The sequence below is a fragment of the Hesperophylax consimilis genome, chromosome 17, assembly GCF_061612785.1.
Source record: "Hesperophylax consimilis isolate HC1 chromosome 17, BYU_Hcon_1.0, whole genome shotgun sequence".
In the NCBI taxonomy this organism is placed as follows: domain Eukaryota; kingdom Metazoa; phylum Arthropoda; class Insecta; order Trichoptera; family Limnephilidae; genus Hesperophylax; species Hesperophylax consimilis.
In genome coordinates, this window is record NC_142852.1 from 9135182 (window position 1) to 9158274 (window position 23093).

The window sequence follows — 23093 nt, forward strand, 5'->3', positions numbered from 1 at the left end:
AGGATGCCCGGTTCAAGTGGTGAGATTTGTCCAGGTCTCGGAAGCGGATGCATCTGCCCACCAGGCCTGCGATTCTGGAGTTAAACGATCAATAGTTTTCGTATGCGCCGTCTTCGAGTGAAAAACTACTAGTCGTCGCGACTAACTTTTTCGAATGTTTCAATATTACGTATTCTTGAGCGTCGAACGGTCGAAGTTGGTAGAAGAGATGATTATATTGGCACCCCTGTGAATATTGTCTATGTTCCTGATGTTTTTGGGATTTCTATGGTGTGACTGTCAAACAGACAACAGTTATTCGTTATTCAAAACAGAAATGGCTGCGGGACATATTACAAATTGCCAAAAGCAACTCTTAATTGAGCTTGTAAGCTCCGATAAAGACTTAGTAAGTGGGAAATTTTCACCCACTTTTACATTTGCGGAATCCGCGCGGTAAAACAAAAATTGACAGCTAGACTAGATTTTGACAGCCAATTCCATAGAAACGCCAACAACGTACCACTCGCTGCCCTGTTTCTACTGGTTGCACCCAGTAGTTGTTGTGTGGAATGACTTTTGACGTTTGGCGTCGAAGTATGTACCTTCGACCAATTTCGGGAATAGCAACGACGACCAACGTACGTACTTTCGACGGCGATTACGAGCGCCCTCGATTCAGGAATAGAGCCCCAGCTGCGTGGCGGACCGGATCGGGAGGGGCCGGTTGAGGGACACCCTTTGACCTCTTCAGCTGGATCCACCGCCTTGAGCAGCAGTGGGAGGGATGGATTCATACAGTCCTGGATATACCGATAGCTTTTTCCTTCCTAGAACTTCCTCTAATTGCTTTCTTTAAAAAGTCCCTTCCACAGAGATGACCAGGAGCTGAAGGAAAACATTTTCCTCAAGGCCTCCTGTGTGGAATAAATGTAAAAAAGAGCAATAATAATCAAATCCTACCTTTCTTCAGTTTCCTTAAGTTCTAAAATGTCCGCCTCAGCCACGTCCATACTCCCGCCATCTTCCGCATCCGCCGAACCACCGCTCGCGTCATCCGCCAAGTCGGCCACGCATCCGAGCCCCGCGCCGGCAGCATCCTTGCGTCCGACACCGCACTGCTGCCGGATGTTCGGACACGACTTGGAGCTCCTCCACGAGTTGCGGATGCACTCCCAACGTCCGCCCGGAACGCCGCACTCCGAACTGGACTGCATCAGGCAGATGGTGCTGCCCCAACGCTCGTACAAGTCCACGTCCTTCACCACAAACTTGGTCGGCATGGTCCGCAAGAGATTTTCTTCATCGCCGTCAAACCGAACAACACTATTAACTACCGTTTCTTGAGGTTCTTTAGATTTCTTTCGATTGTGCTTGGTCGCATTGAGTAAAGTTTTCAAAACTTCAGTCGGGAGGGTTTTGAAGGTCTCCGTTAGTTTTTCTTTGAACTCAGTCTTGTTGAATCCAGTCGATTTGGGTTGGGTGTGGGTTTCGGTAGCGCTCGGGTCTGGGTTGTGCGGTTTTAGCTTTCTTTTAACCGGACGGGAGCGGATTCGGTCGCAGTCATCATTCTGCAGTTGACATCTGCTGAAAGACAAAAAATATTATAAGGGGATGTGTAATATTATACTTATAATGACAAGCTTGCTAGAGTAACTTTACTAAGGGAACTAGGCTACTCAACATCCATCAGGCAAAATTCATTCAGATTGTTCATTTTCGCACCCAAGCTTATCAAAACTTGATAAAATTATGTGCAATTGGCCTATGATGGGTGTCCTTATCAATCGAGAATAATGATCATTTTATTTATTCAATATATATCAGCTCACCCCAGAGATGAATCCTGGTTCCTCCGAGTTTGATCACAATCCCTCAGGAGTCCCTCCACCAGTTGACGTTTGGTCCTGGTTATCACAACATTATATTAAATATCTATTTATTGCTACTGCAATTTGCATGATGCAGTTGCTAAGAGTGATTGACAATTTGCTTGACTTGATTGATAGTTTGCTGAGACTGACTTGACAATTTGCTAGACTGTTAACTAAATTTGGACAGTGTGTGTGATTTGTTTGACAGTGTGCTTGATTTAATTGACAGTTTGCAGTTGAACACTGTGCTTGATTTGTGTGACAGTGTGCTTGGTTTGGCCAGTATACTTGATTTGATTGACAGTGTTCTTGATTTTATTAACAGTTTACTTGTTTTGATTGACAATTTGCATTTGAACAGTGTGCTTGATTTGGACAGTGTGCTTAATTTGGACAGAGCACTTGATTTGATTGACAGTTTGCTTGATTTGATTGACAGTGTTCTTAATTTGATTGACAGTGTTCTTGATTTTATCAACAGTTAACTTGTTTTGATTGCCAGTTTGCTCTAATAGATTGAAAATACCTTTGATTCTATGACAGATGACTAAACAAAAATTCTTGAAATTGATTGACTTCTCAATAAGATGTACCAAATTGTCAGCTTGCTCAAGTTAAATAATTAATTGGCTTGAATTTGTATCCTTCCAAAGCACTTTTAATTATTTTCAAAATATTTTTTTCGAGCGGCTAATAATTAATTTACTTATATTTATATAGGAGACGGTTGACGTAAGGTTCCCGTGAGCACTTCGGCCATAGGCCCATTGCGCAATCTCCCATTTTACCTCAATCCTTTAACAACAACCCAGTCCCTTTAATAAAGTTCACCAGGGTTGTCATTGGGTATGTGGCTATGTCTTCTGGTTCTACTGTATGTCTCCCCGGGTATCAGCCTTGTTCCCAACGGAATGGGACATTGGCACCAAAGGTGAATTGGAGTCTCTTCATCCTCTTCACATTTCCTGAGCATGTGTCTCCTGAGATGGCAGTGTCCTGTTAGTAGTCCTACCAGTTCTCTCAGTGAGTTTCTGTCCATATCGAGTAGTTTCTTGGTTCGCCTTGTGTCTGATTTACTTATATAAAAAAAGTATTTTTGCCTCACCTCCAATAATCATCATTGTCCTCATCCTCAGGCTTCGAATTCTTCTCCTCCTCCGGTGGTGTTTCGGGTACGGTGGTCGAGACTGCGCCCTCCTTCAATTCCGAGTTCTGCAATAACAAAATATAATAAATAACCACTCGAGCGATCGCTACCCAAATTTGGGTTGCACCACTAATCCTTTTGAGCAATGGCTACCCAAATTTGGGTAGCTGTAGGTGGGTGATTTTTATGAAATAAAATGATTTTGTTTAGAACTCCACAATTAGCTAATATGTTAAATACTTTCGCAGAAATTGTACATCTTAATAATAATATTTGGCTAATTTATATAGCGCCGTTTTTCGTGAAAAATCACCCCAAGGGCACTGTACAAATATATTTATCAAATAATAAATATACAGTGAAACCCGAATTTTACGTCCCCGGATTTAACGTTTTCCTGCCAATTACGCGTAATTATTTCAGTCCCGATATATTTTAGTACATTTGATACTCGCTTTTTACGTTTTTTTTCCCGCAATTTACGTCGAAAATATTCAAAAAATGTTAGTTTCGCAGGCTTGACACGGCCGTGCCGTAATTGGTCGGCTTACGGCGCGCAACGCGGTGATTGGCCGACATATTTCAATTTTAGCCGGCCGTGCCGTGATTGGTCGGGGTACGGAGCATAACGCGGTGATTGGCCGAGATATTTCAATTTTAGCCAGCCGTGCCGTGATTGGTCGGGGTACGGAGCATAACGCGGTGATTGGCCGACATTTTTAAATTTTAGCCATGTGTAAAATACTGTAGCATCATTTGTTCGGTTTATTTACGCATCTGTCATTCGGTTTTCAACTCGATTTGTGACACTTCTTTCTGACATTATTCGCGATCATCACATAGTTTTTACGTTTCTTGTTTTGTTTTCGTTAAGTTTATTACAATCTAAAGTGTATTACGTATACATATATTATTATTATGTCTCAACAAAGAAAAACGTTGTCAGTGCGAGAGAAAAGGAACATTCTTGAAAAGGTTAATAAACACGTTGGTTCACGTGTTTCGCTGGCTCGTGATTTGGGTATACCCATAACTACGTTGGCTACAATCATTAAAAATCGGGAATCTATCGAAAAAAGTGCGATTCAATGTGGTGTCATGGCGAAAAAACGTAAATATATTACTACGTCGAAGTATGAAAAACTGGAAGAAATTTTGAAAGAGTGGTTCGTCAGTGCGAGGGCCAGCAATGTTCCCGTCAGTGGTTCGATTATTCGCGAAAAGGCGCTACGCATCGCGGATCGACTCAGTATCGAAGGATTTACTGCCTCAAATGGATGGATAGACCGTTTTAAAAAGAGGCATAATGTGGTCTACAGATCGATTTGCGGAGAATCACGAAGTGTTGATTTAGATATTGCTGAAGATTGGAAGCAGACAGATGTTCCGACGTTAATTGCAGACTATGCTCCCGGAGATATCTTCAATGCGGATGAGACTGGGCTGTTCTTCAGCGTACTACCGTCTAAGACATTCTGCTTTAAAGGGGAGGACTGTCACGGAGGAAAATTAAGCAAGATGAGGCTTACTGTTCTTTTGATTACGAATTCAGATGGCAGTGAGAAGCTTCCCCCATTTGTAATTGGGAAGTCTGTAAAGCCCCGCTGCTTCAAAAATGTGAGGTCGCTGCCAACAAAATATGCAGCTAATAAAAAGGCATGGATGACTTCAACCTTATTCGAAAAGCAACTTACTGCATTAGACGCTTTGATGGGAGTAAAAAATCGGAAAATTGTATTATTCCTTGATCGGTGCCCTGCGCACCCCACAAATCTGACACTGAGGAATGTTAAGTTGGCATTTTTTCCACCCAACTGCACGAGTGAACTGCAACCTCTGGATTTGGGGATAATCCGTTCATTCAAGCACTACTACCGAAAAAACTTGGTAAATAAGTTATTGTCTGAGCTAGAACGAGGTGAGGACCCCAAAAAGTTTAAAATATCCATTTTAGATGCAATGCATTATATTGTAAAGGCATGGGGTGAAATTACGGACGTGACGATAAAAAATTGTTTCTGGAAAGCTGGGATAAACAAGGAGCAGGAGGCAGCGGCAGAAGAAGATACCGAGGATCATTTTATTGATAGCTGGGAAAGGATTTCTGATCAACCCTTGGAGGACTTCATGAACCTCGACTCCAACGTGATGACGTCAGACTTGGTGGAAGTGGACGACATCGTGGACAGTCATGTAGCACCAGAAAACTCGTCCAGTGAAGAAGAGCCATCCGATGAAGAAGAGAATGTGATCCCAACAAAAGAAGAAGCGATGAAGTACATCGAGGGTCTTAAAACCTATTTTTCAAGCATTGGCGGTGTTCGAGAAGAAACTTTTAAATGTCTATACAAGATCGAAAAAGAAATAGAACAGAAAAAAAAAAATGCAACAAACTAATCTACGTGATTTTTTTAATAAAAAATAAAATTTAAAATGTGTTTTTCTTCAATACCCCATGATATATATGATTTTTTTTAAATGAAAAGGTTCTTTTCTTCAGTATCCCTAATATATTTATACACAATTTTTGTAATAAAAAATAAAATTCAATACCCCCCATTTACATTTTCCCTCCGTTTAGGTTTTTTTTTTTCAGTCCCTTAAAAAACGTAAAATAGGGGTTTTACTGTACCTGGTTTACAACTAGGATTCATAATAACTGGTAACTTACATCTAAGACTTATTTCTAGTGACTTACGACTAAGGTTCGACTTAAAACTAGTGACTTACATCTAAGACTTACGGTTCCATGATAACTCAACACAGTGACAATTCAACACACTTTTAAAAAGTGATATAGTCATTGGAAACGATGAAAAAAAAAATTTAAACCTAACCTACTTAACCCAGTTAATAAAGTTTTTGTTTCATCAGTTTCCATGACTTTATATAACTTTTTAAAGATGTGATGAATTATCATTGTGATGATTTATCTAGTTACCAAGACTTATATCTGGTGTCTTACGACTAAGGCCTTAAACTACTATGTGTTCAACCGCACGGAATATAGTTACAAAAAGGCTATAATAACAAGCCTCAGTAATAATAACCAGAGATGTGCAAAATGGGTAACCAAAACCATTTGAAAGCAAAATGGAAATGGGTCAAAACTTTTGCATTTGAAAATGAAAAATGGTTTTTAGAAAAGCATTTCAAATGCAAAATGCAAAATACCTATTTTCAAAATGCATTGAAAATTCAAAATGGTTTCTCAGGTCAAACAATCAAAATAATTATAGAATTTTTAAACAATTTTGTCATTAAATAATGGACATCAATGTAGAACAAACATATTACATGATGGTAAATCCAAAACACCACGACTATGGATTATGAAACCACAAAAAATTTACACGGGACTAATGTTGCCAACGTAAAAACATAGAAACTGCTATCTAACATTTAATATTACAGCGTCATGGCCCCATATTCAGTATTTGAATAAGTATGTTTTGTAATGGTATCACTCAATTGCCAGGGCTCCTACCAGGGAGCAACTTGACAAATGTAAATTATCTCTCATAGCGAGGTTGAGGACCGACTGATATTTGGGGCTTATGAAAAAAAGATGAGTGGAGATAGTAGGAAGAATGTTGCAAAAAAGCATTTAAAATGGAAAATGCATTGAGAAAAGCATTTAAAATGCAAAATGCTAAATGGTTTTTAAAAAAGCATTTAAAATGCAAAATACCCATTTTGCATTTCCATTTGAAATGGATTTATTTGAAATAAAGCACATCTCTGATAATAACAATTAAGGTTAGAATAATGCTCTCTTCTGCATGGGTTCTGTATAATTTTAGATGCAAATTTTATTTTTGATTATTCCACTTAAGTATAATGTACATATTATCAAATGTACTTGTGTACTTCCCCACGTCAAATCCAAAACTAAACGCCTGCAAATCTCTAGACACACTTTTGCTCGAGTGGTTAACAGTTTTGCAAAGACATTTAGCGTTTGATCTTGACTGATGGGAGGGAATGAACTCACCTTGCCCAATCGGCCGCCCAAAACACCTCCGACGAGCCGTCCCGCCAGGTGCGTGAAACCACCCACCGTGGTGCAGACCAGCATGGCTTGCACGATGCGCTTGAACTCGTCCAGATCGTGCTGTTCTCGTGGAAGACACGCGCGCAGCTGCCAGCACACCTCCCACATCTCCGAATCTGCAAATTAAAAAAAATAACTTATTATTGAAGAAGAAGATAAAACTAATAAATCTAATAGAAAAATAGAAAGATAACGGTCACAACTAGGAATTGAATTCAGGATCTGTTGTATTACCGGGACAGGCATCTTAACCCTTAGCAACTATATAAGGTAACTACAAAGTCAATGTTTTACTTGGGAACTTTCATGGACCAAATAGAAATGCATTAAAAACTTCTAAAACCTAACTCTACACACTGCACATTGCAGTGCACCAGAAGGTAGTCAAGATCAGAGGCAGTTCCTTGGTATGTGCATTTGTGCATTGCACTGCTTGTCTTCAGTCCTCACATAAAAACTTACAACAACACCTGTGCCCCAGTCATCGATGTACGAAAGTACGCTCCAGTCATAATTGCCGTGGGCCGTGCATACCCTGATATGCACAGAACCATGTTTTACCATACTACCGAAACAGCATCGGGCGGTAGCCGTAACGGTGATATGAGCGAGACAGACTACACTTTTAATGTCAAATCATGCGTTAGAGCAATGCAGATATATGACTCATCAACGGCGAATGAATTTTGCAACACTTTGATCATGCGTAATCCAATGCGTCTGGAATGTATTCACTTAGAAATACTAATGTACAATGTTAGAGCTACAACATTCACACATTCACACAAAGTAACGTTTATAATACATTTGTCTAATAAAATGTTTTTTTTTTTTTTTTTTCGTTATCGGTAAGTTTAGTTCAGTGTTAGATGAAAAAACGAAAGGTGAGACATTTTAAAAACTTTTTTATGTTTGCATATTTAGCGAACAGAGTACTTCATCACCTTTCAAAAACAGTTTTTAGATTTTGGGTACATTCTGAAATATTCCGTTTAGGTTTAAGTGAAAATACACACAAATTCTCCGACATTCTGAGCGTCTTTAAGAAATATACGGTCAATATCCCAGAGGGTTAAAGAGTGATTACATAAATATAAAATACATATTTCATTCAATGGCATCATTTGCTTTGCTTTGCCGTGTGGTATCTTGAACAAGTCAACACATATGTATATTTACCTGGTGGCGTTCCCTCCGGAAGGACGTAGGGGTCATCCTCCAAGAGGCCAGCGGCGGAGGCCCTACCGAGACAGTCCTGGGCCACCTCACGGTAACGCATTGTGATCCGGTCTAGGTAATCATCCCGCTCGCATTGCCGACTGTAATACAAACGTAACTTAGTGATTTTTATCATTTAAAGAAACACAGTAATGCAAAATCATATGTTTTTCATTTGAAAATTTGAACACATCTTTTTATAAGCCTAGAAAAATATAAAGTACCAGGCCTATAAAGAATGCTTTAACTTGTCAACATGGATCTTGAAGAGATGTTAAGTGTTGGATGTAAGTGACTAGGATAGGCGTATTAGTGACTTACTAATTTCCTAGGAAGACAGTGACGTCGGCGTCCAAGGTTTCTGCCTCCGTCATCATGGACAGCAGCGAGGAGAAGCTGCGCAGGGCGTCCATCGTCAGGGGAGGTTCCTCGCCCAACAACAGCAGCATCGACAACTAAACAACCAAATATATTATTCACTGTTATAGACAATGATAATACAGGATATACGAGGGGGCGTAATTAAGTTCGCGAAATGGGTAGGTAGGTGATTAGTGGGGGTGTCGCTGAATTAGGTACTAATTGAGCAACTCATTATTAGTAATACTGGGTTTTATCGTAATTAGGTCATTAGTCTTTGAGCTATCGTCGACCAAACAAGTCACAAGAATTGTGAATATGGAGAAAATCGAGTTCTGCGCTGTCATAAAATTCCTTACAAAGCAAGGAAAATCAGTTCAGATCATAATGGAAGAGATGTCATCCGTTTACGGGGACTCTTGTCCAAGTAAAACTATGGTTTACATGTGGCATACCCTCTTTAAACAAGGCGGGGAGTCGCTTCAAGACGATCCACGGCCAGGAAGGCCTCTCGAGGTGACCACTCCGGAAATTATTCAAAAAGTCGAAATATTAATAATAGAAGATGCCTGACTAAAGAAATGGTTGAAGTATAAGATACAACCATTTTCAAAATTCTTCACGACCATCTTGGCATGACTAAAGTCAGCGCAAGATGGGTGGTGAGAATGCTCACGCCGCCTCAAAAACAACAGCGTGTGGAGTGTTCTCGTGCATTTTTGGACCTCTGTAGGGAATACAAAGATGGAGTGTTGGCTCAAATTGTTACTGGTGATGATACTTGTGTTCATCATTATGAACCCGAGTCTAAACAGGACTCTATGCAGTGGCACAAGAAAGGCACACCACCCACTTGAACAAATAACTTTGTGGTAAAAAGTTTTCAAGTGATGAAGAAGTGAAGGATGCAGTTTCGGCATTTGAAAGATCCGAAAAATGTATTTAGGGTAGCTGGTGAATATATTGAAAAGGAAAAATAAATTTGGATTATTATTTCCACTCCTTACCACCCCATTCTGAGAACTAAAACGTTTCCTCGTACATATTTACAGGACAAAGGCAATCATTTCCCTTAGAGTCTATGTCACCTTGTAGCAGTTCAATTTTACCCTGCCACTAATTTTCAAACATCTGACAAGACCTCTCAGTTATCTATGTGACGCATGCTCTATGGCCGATTCTAGAAGGGAGCTCGAGACAGAATTTCGAGAAGCGTGGACCGTTAGTACCAATCGGGCAGCCTGCCGGGGACGACGTGACTTGTGAGAAGATACGAGCGAGCGCTCCAGTCGACAGACTTCCGGGCCAAGCGATGACGCAATCAGCTAGCTAAAATTAATTCTCTGGTCATCGGTTCGTACAGCTTCTAAATTTAACAACGCTTTCCTAGGTGTTGTTTGGCGCCCTACTCACGTTAACAGGTTAGTTATTCAATGTCATTACACTATGTCACACTCAAACTTTTGCTACCAATATAAATTCCATCCGTGCGTTCAAATACTTCGTATTGTCGCTCACCCCAGAGATGTAAACTAATTTTGTTGTAAGTAGAGATCTCTAGCTCTATGCGATGTTGAAATAAATGTAATATTGAAATTCTTTTCTCTTTTATTTCATAATCGTAGCAAACCCGATGATGGTTCTTTTCCATACATCTTACAACTGCTGGTTGAGATTGTACTTGTGGTTTATGTATGACGCAGGCATTATTTTTATTATTATCTAATAAAACCTGTTATAACCTTCTGCGGTACAAGGCGATGGGTTAAGAGAGTCATACGCTGCGAAGACTTGGACAAACCTCACCCCAAGAGCTCGGGCACTTGTAAGGTGTCACATAATGTATTATTTTTTAAATCAGCTTGCTAAATCACTTCTATCGCAAGCTTCGGAACCATGTCGAATCGGAGATGTACTCACATGCACGACCCTGCTGGCGGCCGCCCTGTCCGCCCAGGCGCGGTACACGGCCGTCAGGAAGCGGTGGGGAGCCAGCAGGCGGCCGCAGACCGTGGCCAGGCGGCGTCGCGCCGGCCCCAGAATGCCGCTCAGCGCCAGGCCGCCGGCCCTCATGGCCGCCGCCCGTCTCCACAACTCTGGAAGTAACAATATTACATTCTGTTAAAATCTAGTGAGATGTTTGACAATTCAAGATGCGCTTAGCATTGAACTCTTGCTACTCAGAGTGGCACTTGCTCTCAGTATTGCCCTGGTGAAAGAAAACCATTCGCAAGCTAACCTAACTTAACTCTTACGAGACGGGTAAAATTGCATATCTCAAAGGCAAATACATAGTTATTGACATATTGAACAAAATAAAAGAAAAAGTTGCGTAAAGTAACTTCAGAAGCTGTGCTGTGAGAGGTTCGACATGCAACGGATTGTGCCCAAGAATTCCTTACTACCAGCTTTGTAGTACAGTCAATAGAAATATATAAATCAGCAAGTAGAATTAACCTTTGAGCAGAGTCATGACGGCGCCCTGCAGCAGGAGCTGTGCGAGCCTTGCGCTATGACGCGCGCAAAGCGCCGCACATAACGTGTCCAGACGCAGGATCAGCAGTTGGGGAGCGAGACGCGTGAAACTGAAAACACAACAAAAACATCATCAAAATGACAATTATAATAATAATAATAATAATTGGATAATTTGTAGAGCGCCGTTTTTGTGAAAAATCACCTCAAGGGCGCTGTACAATTTATTTCCTAGGATCTACATTTGTTATTTAGACCAACTGTGCCAACACGAGGTTCGTCATCCGTTCAGGTATGTGTCTGCCGCCAATATAGCGCTGACATGTGTCTGCTGCCAATAAAGAGCGCTGACACAACATCCTCACATAGATAACAAACCTTAGCAGCACCACTGTGACGTTCTACGAAGACAGAAGATGGAGACTCTGCTGCAAGAATCCTAGGTAGCGAAGGAACTGTACCAGCTGCTGCAGCGAGAGAGACTAAATTATGTAAACAATGTCTGCGCCAAAAGTCCTCAATCTGGCCCAATGTTGAAGATCATGAACTTTATGGTTGAATTGGATAAATCCATGACGTAGATGTCTTGAATAAATCGAGAAAGTTGTCGCAGATTGATTGGATAAATCGAGAAAGTTGTCGCAGATGGATTGCATAACCCAAGAAAGTTAATGCAGATGGATTGGATAAATCGAGAAAGTTGTCGCAGATGGATTAGATAACCCAAGAAAGTTAATGCAGATGGATTGGATAAATCGAGAAAGTCGTCGCAGATGGATCGGATAACCCAAGAAAGTTGACGCAGATGGATTGGATAAATCGAAAAAGTTGACGCAGATGGATTTTTAAACTCAATAAATGATAAAAATGTGTATTTTCGTAAATGCGAAATTATCCAGTCTCAATTACTCAATCAGGATAAGATGCGCAACTTCATGTTGGTACGAGTTGCAGCAGGTGGAATGATGATAGCCAATCTCCATTAGGAGAGTGCATCAAATGGGCATAATGGCAGTACCTTATTCTATTGACGGAGGACCATTTATCAAATGTTAGGGGAGTTAAATAAATGTGCATGAAGAACTGACTTGTCGATATTTTCAGATATGGTGATGTCTCTCTGCTTGGGGCAGTAGAATCTGGCCCGCCCGCACATGCAGCGGCAGCGCCCGCAGATCGGCACCACACCTGCAACATGCGCACAACATAAGCCTCATTGCAACATAACCTCATAATACCATAACCAAACCACCTTACAACATACATCATTACAGCGTAACCTCCATCTGTGTGGCTTAACAACTTAACCATCTTAGAACATACGTAACCACATTACAACATACATAATCGCAACATAACCACTTCATGATATAAATTCATTGCATACAAAACAACCAGATTTCAACATGCACAACTGCAAAACATGATTCATTATCAATGAAATAAGATTTTAATGAAGAACTAATACTGATTATAATATAATTCAAGTGACCTTCGTCTCCTCTGGGAATGTCCTCGTCACCGTTCACAAACTTCTTGTAGCAGCTGGCAAAGAACTCCTCAGATTCGGGATCCGGCTGAAATTAAAACACACATACACATTGATAATCTATACAGTAGAACCTCGCTAATTCCATGAATTCGCAACAATATGACCTATTTCGTGTAAATCGAATTTTTACAGCCGATAACCGCTGGCATCAGATATTCAAACTCAATTCGTAAAAATACAACAGACAACTTCCGTGTAAATCGAAATTTCGCGGTTGATTGACGGCCTGTGAAATTCAGATTTATGAAATATTGTATGGTACTAGTGCAGACCCGCAAAAAATCACAGGATAGTCTGAATTCTCGATTCTTGACAGTCAGTTCCAATTTTTTAAGTGTCATAATATTATATTATAAGTAGAAGGTACTTTCGCTTGTATGATTAAATTCTTCACACAGCTTTTTTTTTTTTTTTTATATTTACTCCACACAGGAGGCCCTGAAGAAAATAATTTCCCTCAGGGCCTATGTCATCTTTGGGGATGCTGTGTGGAGGGTCTTTTTGTGGAGAGGAAGGAGTGAACATGGGTCTTGAAGAGTCCCATGTTGTAGGAGGGAGGAAACACAGAGGCCGGCAGTTCGTTCCACAGCCGAGCTGTTGAACTTAAGAACGAATCGTAGAAGCGACCCGTTCTCATGTGACAAGTGTCAACTGTGTACAAATGTTGGGCGCGCGTTTGGCGTGTATCCCGACTACGCACCGGTGCCGAAGGGATCAATGACGCTAGTTCCTCAGAGCATCTTCCATTGTAATACCGATAGAACAAGGACAGCATACCTACCTGACGCCTGTGCTCTAAAGATTGCAGTCCGTTTGTTAAGATTGGGGAATCTATCAAACGGACCGCCCGTTTCTGCACAGAGTCAAGGGTTTTTTTCAGGTATTTAGGGGCTCCAGACCAGAGATGGCTGCCAAATTCGACCGTAGGGCGCACTTGCGATTTGTACAGGGTGAGCAGTTGTGTACTATTAAAGTATCTGCGGGCCCTGTACAGTACGCCCAGCTTCTGAGAGGCCAACTTTACTCTGGCTTCGATGGAGCCCCCGTACCTGAGCTGGTCACTTATAGTTACACCAAGCACATCAATGGAAGGCCTGTTCGGAAGATTGCTTCCGTTGAAGGAGACTAGATTATCATTTGGATCCCTTTTAGACGTAATCAGACAGGATTGGGTCTTTGAAACATTAAATTCGACGAGATTATTTTTACCCCAGGAGGAAATACTCTCGAGATAACCGTCCATTCTCTGCTTCAAAGCCCTCCGAGCCGTTGGAGTTTGTGTGCCCTTTGGGGGCTTATCAAACAAAAAGCTATCATGAACTGTACTGTCATCCGCGTAACAATGAATCGGTGCACATGTCAAAAGGTCATTGATGTGCAACAAAAACAAAGTCGGAGACAGAACCGATCCCTGTGGGACGCCAGCATTTATGGAGTGCGAGGAAGAGGTGAAACCGTCAGCAACCGCCTGAATCGACCTATCCCTTAAAAAGTTAGCAATCCACGTACACAGGGATGCGGGAAGTCCGTAAGAATGCAATTTGTTGACAAGTCCTCGGTGCCAGACCCGGTCAAAGGCCTTGGATATGTCTAGTGCGACCGTTTGGGTCTCACCGTGACGTTCCAGGCACCGCCCCCAAACATGCGTCACATATTCCAATTTTGAAAATGACGCTTAAATTCATAACAAATTGAGTTCACTGAACCAGATATCATGGGGACAAACAATCACGCAGAGACAACCAAAATTAGAATGTCTGAAATTTATGCACTAATTGAATTTAATAAAATAATTTTACCTACCAATAAAATTTATATTTTGTTTCCATCGATGCCTGGAATCCATTATAGGAGAGAGAGCTTGCTCTTTCGCCCTTTGCATTTACGTTTCGCGCGTGTTTATTCCCTATATTTGCCTCTTTTCTCCACTTGCCACACTTTCTCTCCCTACTAGCAACACTGTAGTGACGCGAGACAATTTTTTATCCAAAATAAATTACAAATATTTATTTTTTTAATTTTCTGGGCTCCAATTGACGGGATTTTACTGCACGGTGAAACCCACTCAATCTCGAAGATCAGTGCGGTGCAGAAAATATTGGATACAATAGAGAAATACGTAATAATGTAAATAGTTTACCTTCTCGCTGTCCTCTTCAGAGACCTGGTCGACAGTGTCATCCTTGGCCAGGTCCAGGTGAAGAGGCTCGATGGCCGGATCCTTGAAGTATATCGTCACCTGGAACGACAAAATAAATATTATCATCATTTATTCCAAAACCGTACGACAAATTGAAAGGCGGGTCGCATCCCAGCGCTGGAAGGAATGGGACAATTCAAAGTATCCATAAACAGACAAGAGGAAGCAGGCAACTCAATGAGTGAACTGGCAGGACTACTAACGGGACACAGCCACCTCAGAAGACACATGCAGAAGTGGAAGACACCAATAGATGCATGAAACGTACCCTGTTCTGATAGGAACAAAGCTCATCTACCATGGAAGATTTGCTACCTGTATGTAAAAGCCCTCCAGGTGTTAAAATAACCATCTTACAACATACATAACCACTTAACCACTCAGAACATTAGAACGTCAAAAGACGTAAATATGATAATAGCGGTCTAGACATTAGAACGTCTTTTCACGTAAACGCGCGAGATTTTACAAAAATCGATTTATTTCCATCACTAGTATACGGATTGCCATGATTTAAAAAACTGAGTATCGATAATGAATAACGCTACACGTCTGTATTCAAGAATATCTATGGAACGTAGAGGTGCATTATCTAAGCCGATTGAATCTGTCATCTTATTCGTTCATAATTTATTGCGTTTCTAAATAATTTATGAAAAATATTTTAGTTTGGACGGTTAATATTTTGAGGTGACTAATAGTTTTTAATTATATTTCTTCAATATATAAAGTGGTATTTCTTTATGATACTCGGAAAAAAGTACATTTTTCACGGCTTTGAAATAATGGTAAGCGATTTTTACATATTTTTGACGTTTTCATAAAATGTATATTTAGAAACGCAAATATTTACTGAATTTCATAATCTTTCCAAAACATTTTTTAGAATGAGGCTACGTTTCCCAAATGAGTTATGAAGCTTTTAGCAAAACTTGTAAATAACACAAAAATTATCACGTTTTGACAGTTCTCAAAGGAACACATAGTAAATAAAAGTCTTTGTCTGAGAGGTTAACAACATAACCATAGGAATAAATAGGAACAAAGCTCAGCTACCTGAAAGATTTACTACCTGTATGTAAAAGCCCTCCAGATGTTAAAATAACCATCTTACAACATACATAACCACTTTACAACATAACCATAGGAATAAATAGGAACATAGCTCAGCTACCTGGGAAGACACATTGTGAAACTAGGATACACTACAATATCTAATGACAACCCTGGTGAACTTTAACAAAGAGACCTGACAAGAGGTAGGGAGAAGTTGGTTATTTGTAACGGAATATGGAAAGTTTTCAGGGTTTCTTACTAGACTGGATTGATATTGATTTAGATTGAGGCCAAGAGACATATTTTTAAAATAAACTTGACATCATTTTTGTCAAGACGTTCATTCCGATGCATCTAATTTTAAATATTCTGGGCCTTTCTTATAGTCGGTAATCTGTGTGGACAATCCAGTTCCATAGGATAATACCCGAGTTAGTCTCTTATGAACGGAATTGTCAAATTTCTCTGCGCATCGGAACCGCCAAGTACGGAGTCATACGTCACAACGCCCTGCCACATATTAGGAGCTGTACCGTATTCATCGAGCTCAAGAAGCCAGTATGCACCAATACACTGTTTTATAGAATTCACCAGGTGACGACCATAGAATAAAGAATAACGCTAGAAGCCCCTTCTGTACAAATTTGAAAGAGAACAAGTGTTCCATCTAGCCCGATATCCCAGCGCTGCGTCTCGCCCGACTTCGTAGATCTCCATCCCATTTGAATGTCGTAAACACAGTTTTATATTGGATATTTAGAGCTTCGATTAGGCAAATATTTGCATCACGAAACACGCCCACACGGCACTCTGTAATCGCAATAGGCGAATCAAAAGTGGACTGTAAAAATTAACTTGGAAGTTGACACAACTATGGTTGGAGATGGTGAACATGGAGTAAGGAAGGAATCCGACTTACCTCTTTGATGTTCTTCAAAGATGTTGATGGATGGTTTCACTCACAGGAGATATGATTTACTTCATGCACAAGCTTCCATAACATCCAGGTTGGATACGAAAGACACTGAGGGAACCGAATATATTCACTGCACAGGCTTTCTATCCTGAGTTGATATCAATAACAGCACTGAACACAAATAGATGTTTAACAAACAGGCTCCATCAATAAACTAATTTGACAGTCACCTTTAATGTTGTAGAATGTCACACAAACACGTGGGTATAGTCAGATAATGACAGGTAGGTAAAATAGGATGGGAAAAATTGCAAGGACAAGGTTAAAGGAAGGTTAATAGTTGCGTCAACATACTCCTTGTGTTATTCCTCATTTTATGGTGACGACCATATCACCTGGATGAAGGAATTTCCCAAGATGAAGTGATCGAGTTCAACGGAGAATGATGGAGTTAGGACTAAATTCTATGACACAATATTGGAGTTTCAAAGAGCACAAAACATGTCAGCGGGTGTAGAAACATGTAGTGGGATGAGGAATTTTTGGAGTAATTATAGCCCATGTAATTCAGTAGTTAGACAGTTATTATTTATAAAAATAAAAGCGTTAATTTAATTATTGAAATCATAAAAGAGATTCGGTCACATCTAGGACTCGAACCCAGGAACCTTGCCTTGCCGGGGAAACGCTCTACCAACTGAGCTAATGGTAACCTATCTCCTTCGGTCATATTTAACTGTATCATACTTTCTATACAAATTTTTGTATGGGTAGGTGCTTACCTTGCAAGTGTCCCCGCTGGGCATCTTGGAGCGACAGCAGCAAGCGGAAGGGGGCTCACCGCGCCCCCACAGCAGCCCTAGTAGCTTCAGTCGACTCTCCGCTACAACAAAAACATACACATTATAAAATCACAGGGCTCGTGCAAGTAATATTCATTCACAGACTCTTTCTTTTCATTTTAAGTAACCCAGGCTGTTTATTGTATTTTGAGTTTTTACATCTGTTGTAAGGCAGGTAGCAATATGGCAAATTTGGGAGGCGGGTATGGGTGCCTCCGCCCCGAGGACCAGATCGAGAGAGAATGGTTGAGGAAAACCTTTTGGCCACTCCAGCAGGAACACCGCCTTGCACCGCAGTGGGATGAATGGACCAACGAGCATAATGCTGGGTAAAGATGTATATATTAATATAACACCTTTATAAATGGATGATACTGACCGTTGTGCGAAGTGCAGACGCGGCACTTGTCCTGCTTGCTGGGCTCACGGTGCTTGGAGCGGCCGCGGTTCACGCCTCCGCGAACGCTCGGCCGCCGCTTGCGCTGGCACGTACACTTTTCCATGTTCTCCGACGTCTCGTGCATCTGCAACAATACCAAACATTAGTCACTGAAGAGAGCACTTACTAGTATAAGTAAAATAGTATTTACATCTTATGCCAGCACTCGGGGCTCGGCTGGGGTGGACCTTCTATTTCCCTAGATACTCATGGGACTAACAATGGACCAATCAAACAAAAAAACTAGCAGAACCTTTGGGAAATGAAGAGGAGAGCTGGGGCCACCTCAGTGGATTTTTCCCTCTTGGGGCCTTCCGAAAACCCTTACCGCTACAGGATCCTCCAGAGGAACGAGGTGAAATGGGTGGAGCACAATGGGCCCATGATCACAGGAACTATGCGCATACTGTGATTATTAATAAAATAGTCACCTGTTTGAGAAGATCCTGCAGCGGATGCATGGTGGCGCGCAGTAAGGCGCACCGGCAGCAATGGCACGGCGGTCGCGCGGCCACGGCAACGTCGCATTCCCCGCGCCGCTCGGCCGCGTGCCAGACTCCCGCCAGCAGGGCGCGCAGCTCCCACCACGCCCACTGCAGGTCGATGAAGCGAGCGCTGTCGGGCGGATTTCGCTCTACGCACTCCTGAAACATAAACAAACATGTTTTATAATATATACCAATCTGGTTTTCAGTTCCTCGCAACTCCTTTTTGGGAAATCGAAGGAGAATACGTTCTAGGAAGGAAAAGGGGGAATCTGTGAGTCAGTGTATCCAGGAGTGGCGGATGAATCCACCAATCCCACTGCGATGGGTCAGAGACTATGGCCGTAGTGATTAAAGGGTATCCCTCAAGCGGCCTCTCCAGATCCGGTCCGCCACGCAGCTGACAGGCGCCAAGACCTGGACAAACATCACCACATGAACCCGGGCATCCTTGATAGAGGTGTTGGTTATCCAATGAATGGGTCCCAGGGCAGCGGTACCTATACCCGGCTACTATGTTTAGAATTGTTATATCTCTGCTTACTAGCAGATTTAGTGTGTGTTGGGAACTCTTGATTAAGTAAAATGTTTTTTACTCTTAATTGCGTGTATTTACGTTACAATAAATTAAGTCTGGATTTAGCTATACTGTTCACTACCCGAGGGTTGGTAATTCTCTGTTTCTGCAAGCTTGAAGTCTGACAAGGATACCCCACAGGCAATTGCTACACTAGCGACATCTGTCAGACTCTGGAGTAAGCTTTCTGACTGGTGCCATCTATCGCTTGAATACCCAACTTTTTACCATGCATTACAAGAATGTTCGGTGACTTTACATAACTTAGTTAGGTTAGGTAAGTTTCTTCTCTGTTTTGTCATGGAATCCCACTGTATAAAGATGATGTAAATCTGCGTGTATTATTTGTTCGGATAAAATATCGAATGTCGAATCTGACGAATAAAGAATCTGATGGATACAAAGACAGACAAATATAGAAGTGTATTATTAGTTTATGTGTAAATATTGTCGCTTTTCTTAGAACCTTGTTGCTGGAGGCCTCTACTTCCGTTGGCTTCAGGAAATCTGACAATATCGAATCCAACGAATAAAGAATCTGACGAATATAGGGACAGACAAATATAGAAGTTCCACTGCGTAAGTTCAATGTATTTATTTGTTTTTGTGTTTAGTATTGTCACCTTTCTAAGGACCTGGTTGCTGTTGGCCGGAGAGTCTTCCTCCACGTCCATCGGCTCCTGGGAGTGAGATCGGCTGGTGGATCCCTCAGATTTCGAGGAGCCGCCAGAGTTGACACACGGCGCCGCTGCAAACCACAGACAAACATTACATCAACCAAAGATTTACGTACAGCCAACATTCTTATAATAGACAGACATTACCAGTGTTGAACAGCATCCTTATGGGTGAATCAGAGGAAAGAGAGTGTTGCAATAGATTAAGCCATGATAGCTTTTTGTCTATGACATCTATTGACAAGCTCCCAAAGGATACACAAACTAACAAATGGTTTCCTAGCTGAATTTAATGTTTCAAAGACCCAATCATGTCTGATTACACCTCTAAAAGGGATCGAAATAACAATCTAGTTTCCTTCAACGGAAGCAATCTTCCCAACATGCCTTCCATTGATATGCTTGGTGCAACTCGTAAGTGACCAGCTCAGGCACGGAGGTTCCATTGAAGCCAGAGGCAAGCTAGACTCACAGAAGCTGGGTGTACTGTGCAGGGCCCGCAGATACTTTAATAGTACACAATTGCTGACTCTGTACAAATGGCAAGTGCGCCACTGTTGAATTTGGCAGCCACCTCTGGTACGGAGCCCCAAAATACCTGAAAAACCCTCAACTCTGTGCAGAAACGGGCGGTCCGTTTTGTAGATTCCCCGAGTGAAAGTTGAGTGAAAAGTTGGGTGAAAAGTTGAGTGAAAAGTTGGGTGAAAACTTGAATGCAAGTTGAGTGAAAGTTGAGTGAAAAGTTGAATGAAAGTTGAGTGAAAATTAGAGTGAAAAGTTGAGTGAAAGTTGAGTGAAAGTTGAGTGAAAATTTGAGTGAAAAGTTGAGTGAAAGTTGAGTGAAAGTTGAGTGAAAGTTGAGTGAAAATTTGAGTGAAAAGTTGTTCAGTTCAGTGAAAAGTTGAATGAAGGTTGAGTGAAAAGTTGAGTGAAAGTTGACTGAAAAGTTGAATGAGAATTTGTGTGAAAATTAAATGAGAAGCTGAATAAAGTGAAAAGTTGAATGAAAGAAGATGAATTAAAGATGTGTGTACCTCTTCCGTCCCCCTTTTGCCTCCGATACCGACTGCAAGCGTTTGCGTTTCCGCACCCCCCCGGACACAGCCGTCTCCTGGCCCCATCCTCCCTCCCGATGAACCGCTCCCACGTGTTGATGGAGTCGCAGTCGAAGATCTTCTGCGGCAGCTCCTCGTCTTCATCCTCCGGATCGTCCTCCGGGTCGTCCTCAGGGTCGTCCTCGGCTCCGACGGCGACGGCGTCCTCGGGGGACGGGACGGTGCGGAGGTGGGACGAGGGGTGCGGACGGCGGCGGGATTCGGCCTCGCGCACCGCCATCTGGGACATCATGTATTGCTCCAGGGTCGAGCGCAGAGGAGAACTAAATAACAACAAAAATTAATATCAATAATAAGTAATAGAGAATTACTTACATACATTACATTTACTTGGAATTTATTCCTGAAGTCCCGGAAAGTCCCAAAACGCATCAAGCATGGGGGAGCTGAAAAAAAACCAGATGGCAACTCAAGTTGCTATACACGCTTCAACAAACATTTGTTTATCTCTTAAGAGCCAAGTATGCAAATTTCTTTATTCTAAAATTGCTACAGAGTACACGAAAAGAAAGTTTAAAAGTAGCCAAAACTCACTTTTCCAAGAACTTGTTGAAGGATTCAAACTTGGTCAATATATCGACCGGCATGTTCTTGATGGCCTCATCGCTGTCCTTATCCTCGGCGGGACAGGATGTGACGCCAGCACCGACAGCGGTAACGACCGTTTCCACAGCCGCCTCATTCTCGTCCTCGTTTTCGTCCTCATTCTCATCCTCGCCGTCCTCAGCTTCGTCATCATCCTCGTCATCATCTTCTTCATCGTCGTCATCCTCGTCCTCGTTGTTGTCCGTGTCCCCTGCGCGGCTGTCTCCGTCGCCAGAGTCGTGGGCGGCGGCTGTGGCATTGTCGGGCGTGTCCTCATCCTGGAGAAAAATTTTTGGTAAATAAAGGGCACTGTTATAACAGGTCAATCATTTTCATTATTCAAATATAATAATATTACAAAGGACACCTTGGTCCCAAGCCGTTGTTAATTCAATTTGAAATTCGAAGAGAGAAAAACTGATTCTGAATTGAAAAAATAATAAATGTTTCCAGTGGTAAACAGAAAGTTACTACTATAGCTCCTTTGATAAATCAAAGTAACATCTATTGACAATTACAGTAGAACTCCGTTAATTCGAACCCCGATAATTAGAAAAAACGCATAATGCAAAACTTTCGCCCAAAAAATATCCAAAGAAATTTTTTTTCATACAAAATGGTTTTTAAATTCGAAATTCGTTAATTCGTAATCCGAAATTTATTTTTGTCTGTGCACGAAAATTTGTTCGTGTAATTCGAAAAAAATCATAAAATTTCGTAAATCTGAATCTAAACGACAGCCGTGGCGATAAAACCCCGAAAAATGTATCCGTATGTGGTTATACATCGTTCTAATTATTATTATTATTATTTTGTAAATCTAAATAAAATGACACTGGAATGTCGATTTTTTACAATTTATTTCAAATATCCTAGTTTGAAGGGCCGAGAAAATACGTTTTACGTGGAAATATGTCGTGGTTTTACGAATTTACACCAAACATCTGAATTTAAAGGGTCCGCGAAACTCGGCTATGAAATTTCGATTTAAGTGTAAAAATATCATATTTTTACACGGAAATAAATACATAGTATTTTTATGAATATTTTAATTTAAACGGCAGGCCGCGACCGAAATCGATTGCGAAATCTCGATTTACACGTAAATAAATCGCATTTTTACAAATTTATTACAAATATCTGAATTTAAAAGGGACGGAATCTTTTTTTTATTTTTTTATTCCTAAAATTTCAAATTACGTGGGAATTCGTCAATTCGAAATTTGATTTTTGATGTCCCATGGATTTCGAATTAACGAGGTTCTACTGTAGTAGCATTATTAGTGAGCAAAATATTGATATCATAGCTTTAAACCTTTTTTTACGATAATCATTTAAAATTGATTGATTATTTCACCATCCTCTTGATAGTGTATCCATAAGATTCACAAATTATTTATTAAGTCCGTGTTTACTATTCGGTACTCCAAACTATGAATAGTGGCTATATATCGCGCCGGGCTCATTGCAAAAAAGAAGGAATTATTCAATGTTTTTATCTGAATATTATATACCAATCTCTTTGTAAAGGTCCCAACTATA

General features: G+C 41.1%; 1 protein-coding gene across 4 annotated transcripts in view; it reads right to left on the bottom strand.

The window, feature by feature from the left end:
- Nucleotides 1-23093, bottom strand: part of LOC149415937 (uncharacterized) — a 98132-nt gene that overhangs the window by 49951 nt on the left and 25088 nt on the right. For 3 of the 4 annotated variants that reach the window (XM_089641520.1, XM_089641518.1, XM_089641521.1), the window contains exons 7-23: nucleotides 21501-21829; nucleotides 20886-21229; nucleotides 19798-19922; nucleotides 18544-18756; nucleotides 18053-18197; nucleotides 17614-17714; nucleotides 14800-14898; nucleotides 12600-12684; nucleotides 12196-12295; nucleotides 11090-11217; nucleotides 10553-10728; nucleotides 8594-8727; nucleotides 8234-8373; nucleotides 6995-7170; nucleotides 2959-3065; nucleotides 1812-1886; nucleotides 943-1566 (exon numbers count right to left, since the gene is read on the bottom strand). In XM_089641520.1, the coding sequence (XP_089497646.1) occupies nucleotides 943-1566; nucleotides 1812-1886; nucleotides 2959-3065; nucleotides 6995-7170; nucleotides 8234-8373; nucleotides 8594-8727; nucleotides 10553-10728; nucleotides 11090-11217; nucleotides 12196-12295; nucleotides 12600-12684; nucleotides 14800-14898; nucleotides 17614-17714; nucleotides 18053-18197; nucleotides 18544-18756; nucleotides 19798-19922; nucleotides 20886-21229; nucleotides 21501-21829 (3101 nt within the window). The remainder of the gene's footprint in view (nucleotides 1-942; nucleotides 1567-1811; nucleotides 1887-2958; nucleotides 3066-6994; nucleotides 7171-8233; nucleotides 8374-8593; nucleotides 8728-10552; nucleotides 10729-11089; nucleotides 11218-12195; nucleotides 12296-12599; nucleotides 12685-14799; nucleotides 14899-17613; nucleotides 17715-18052; nucleotides 18198-18543; nucleotides 18757-19797; nucleotides 19923-20885; nucleotides 21230-21500; nucleotides 21830-23093) is intronic. The other variant, XM_089641519.1, reaches the window with a different exon arrangement.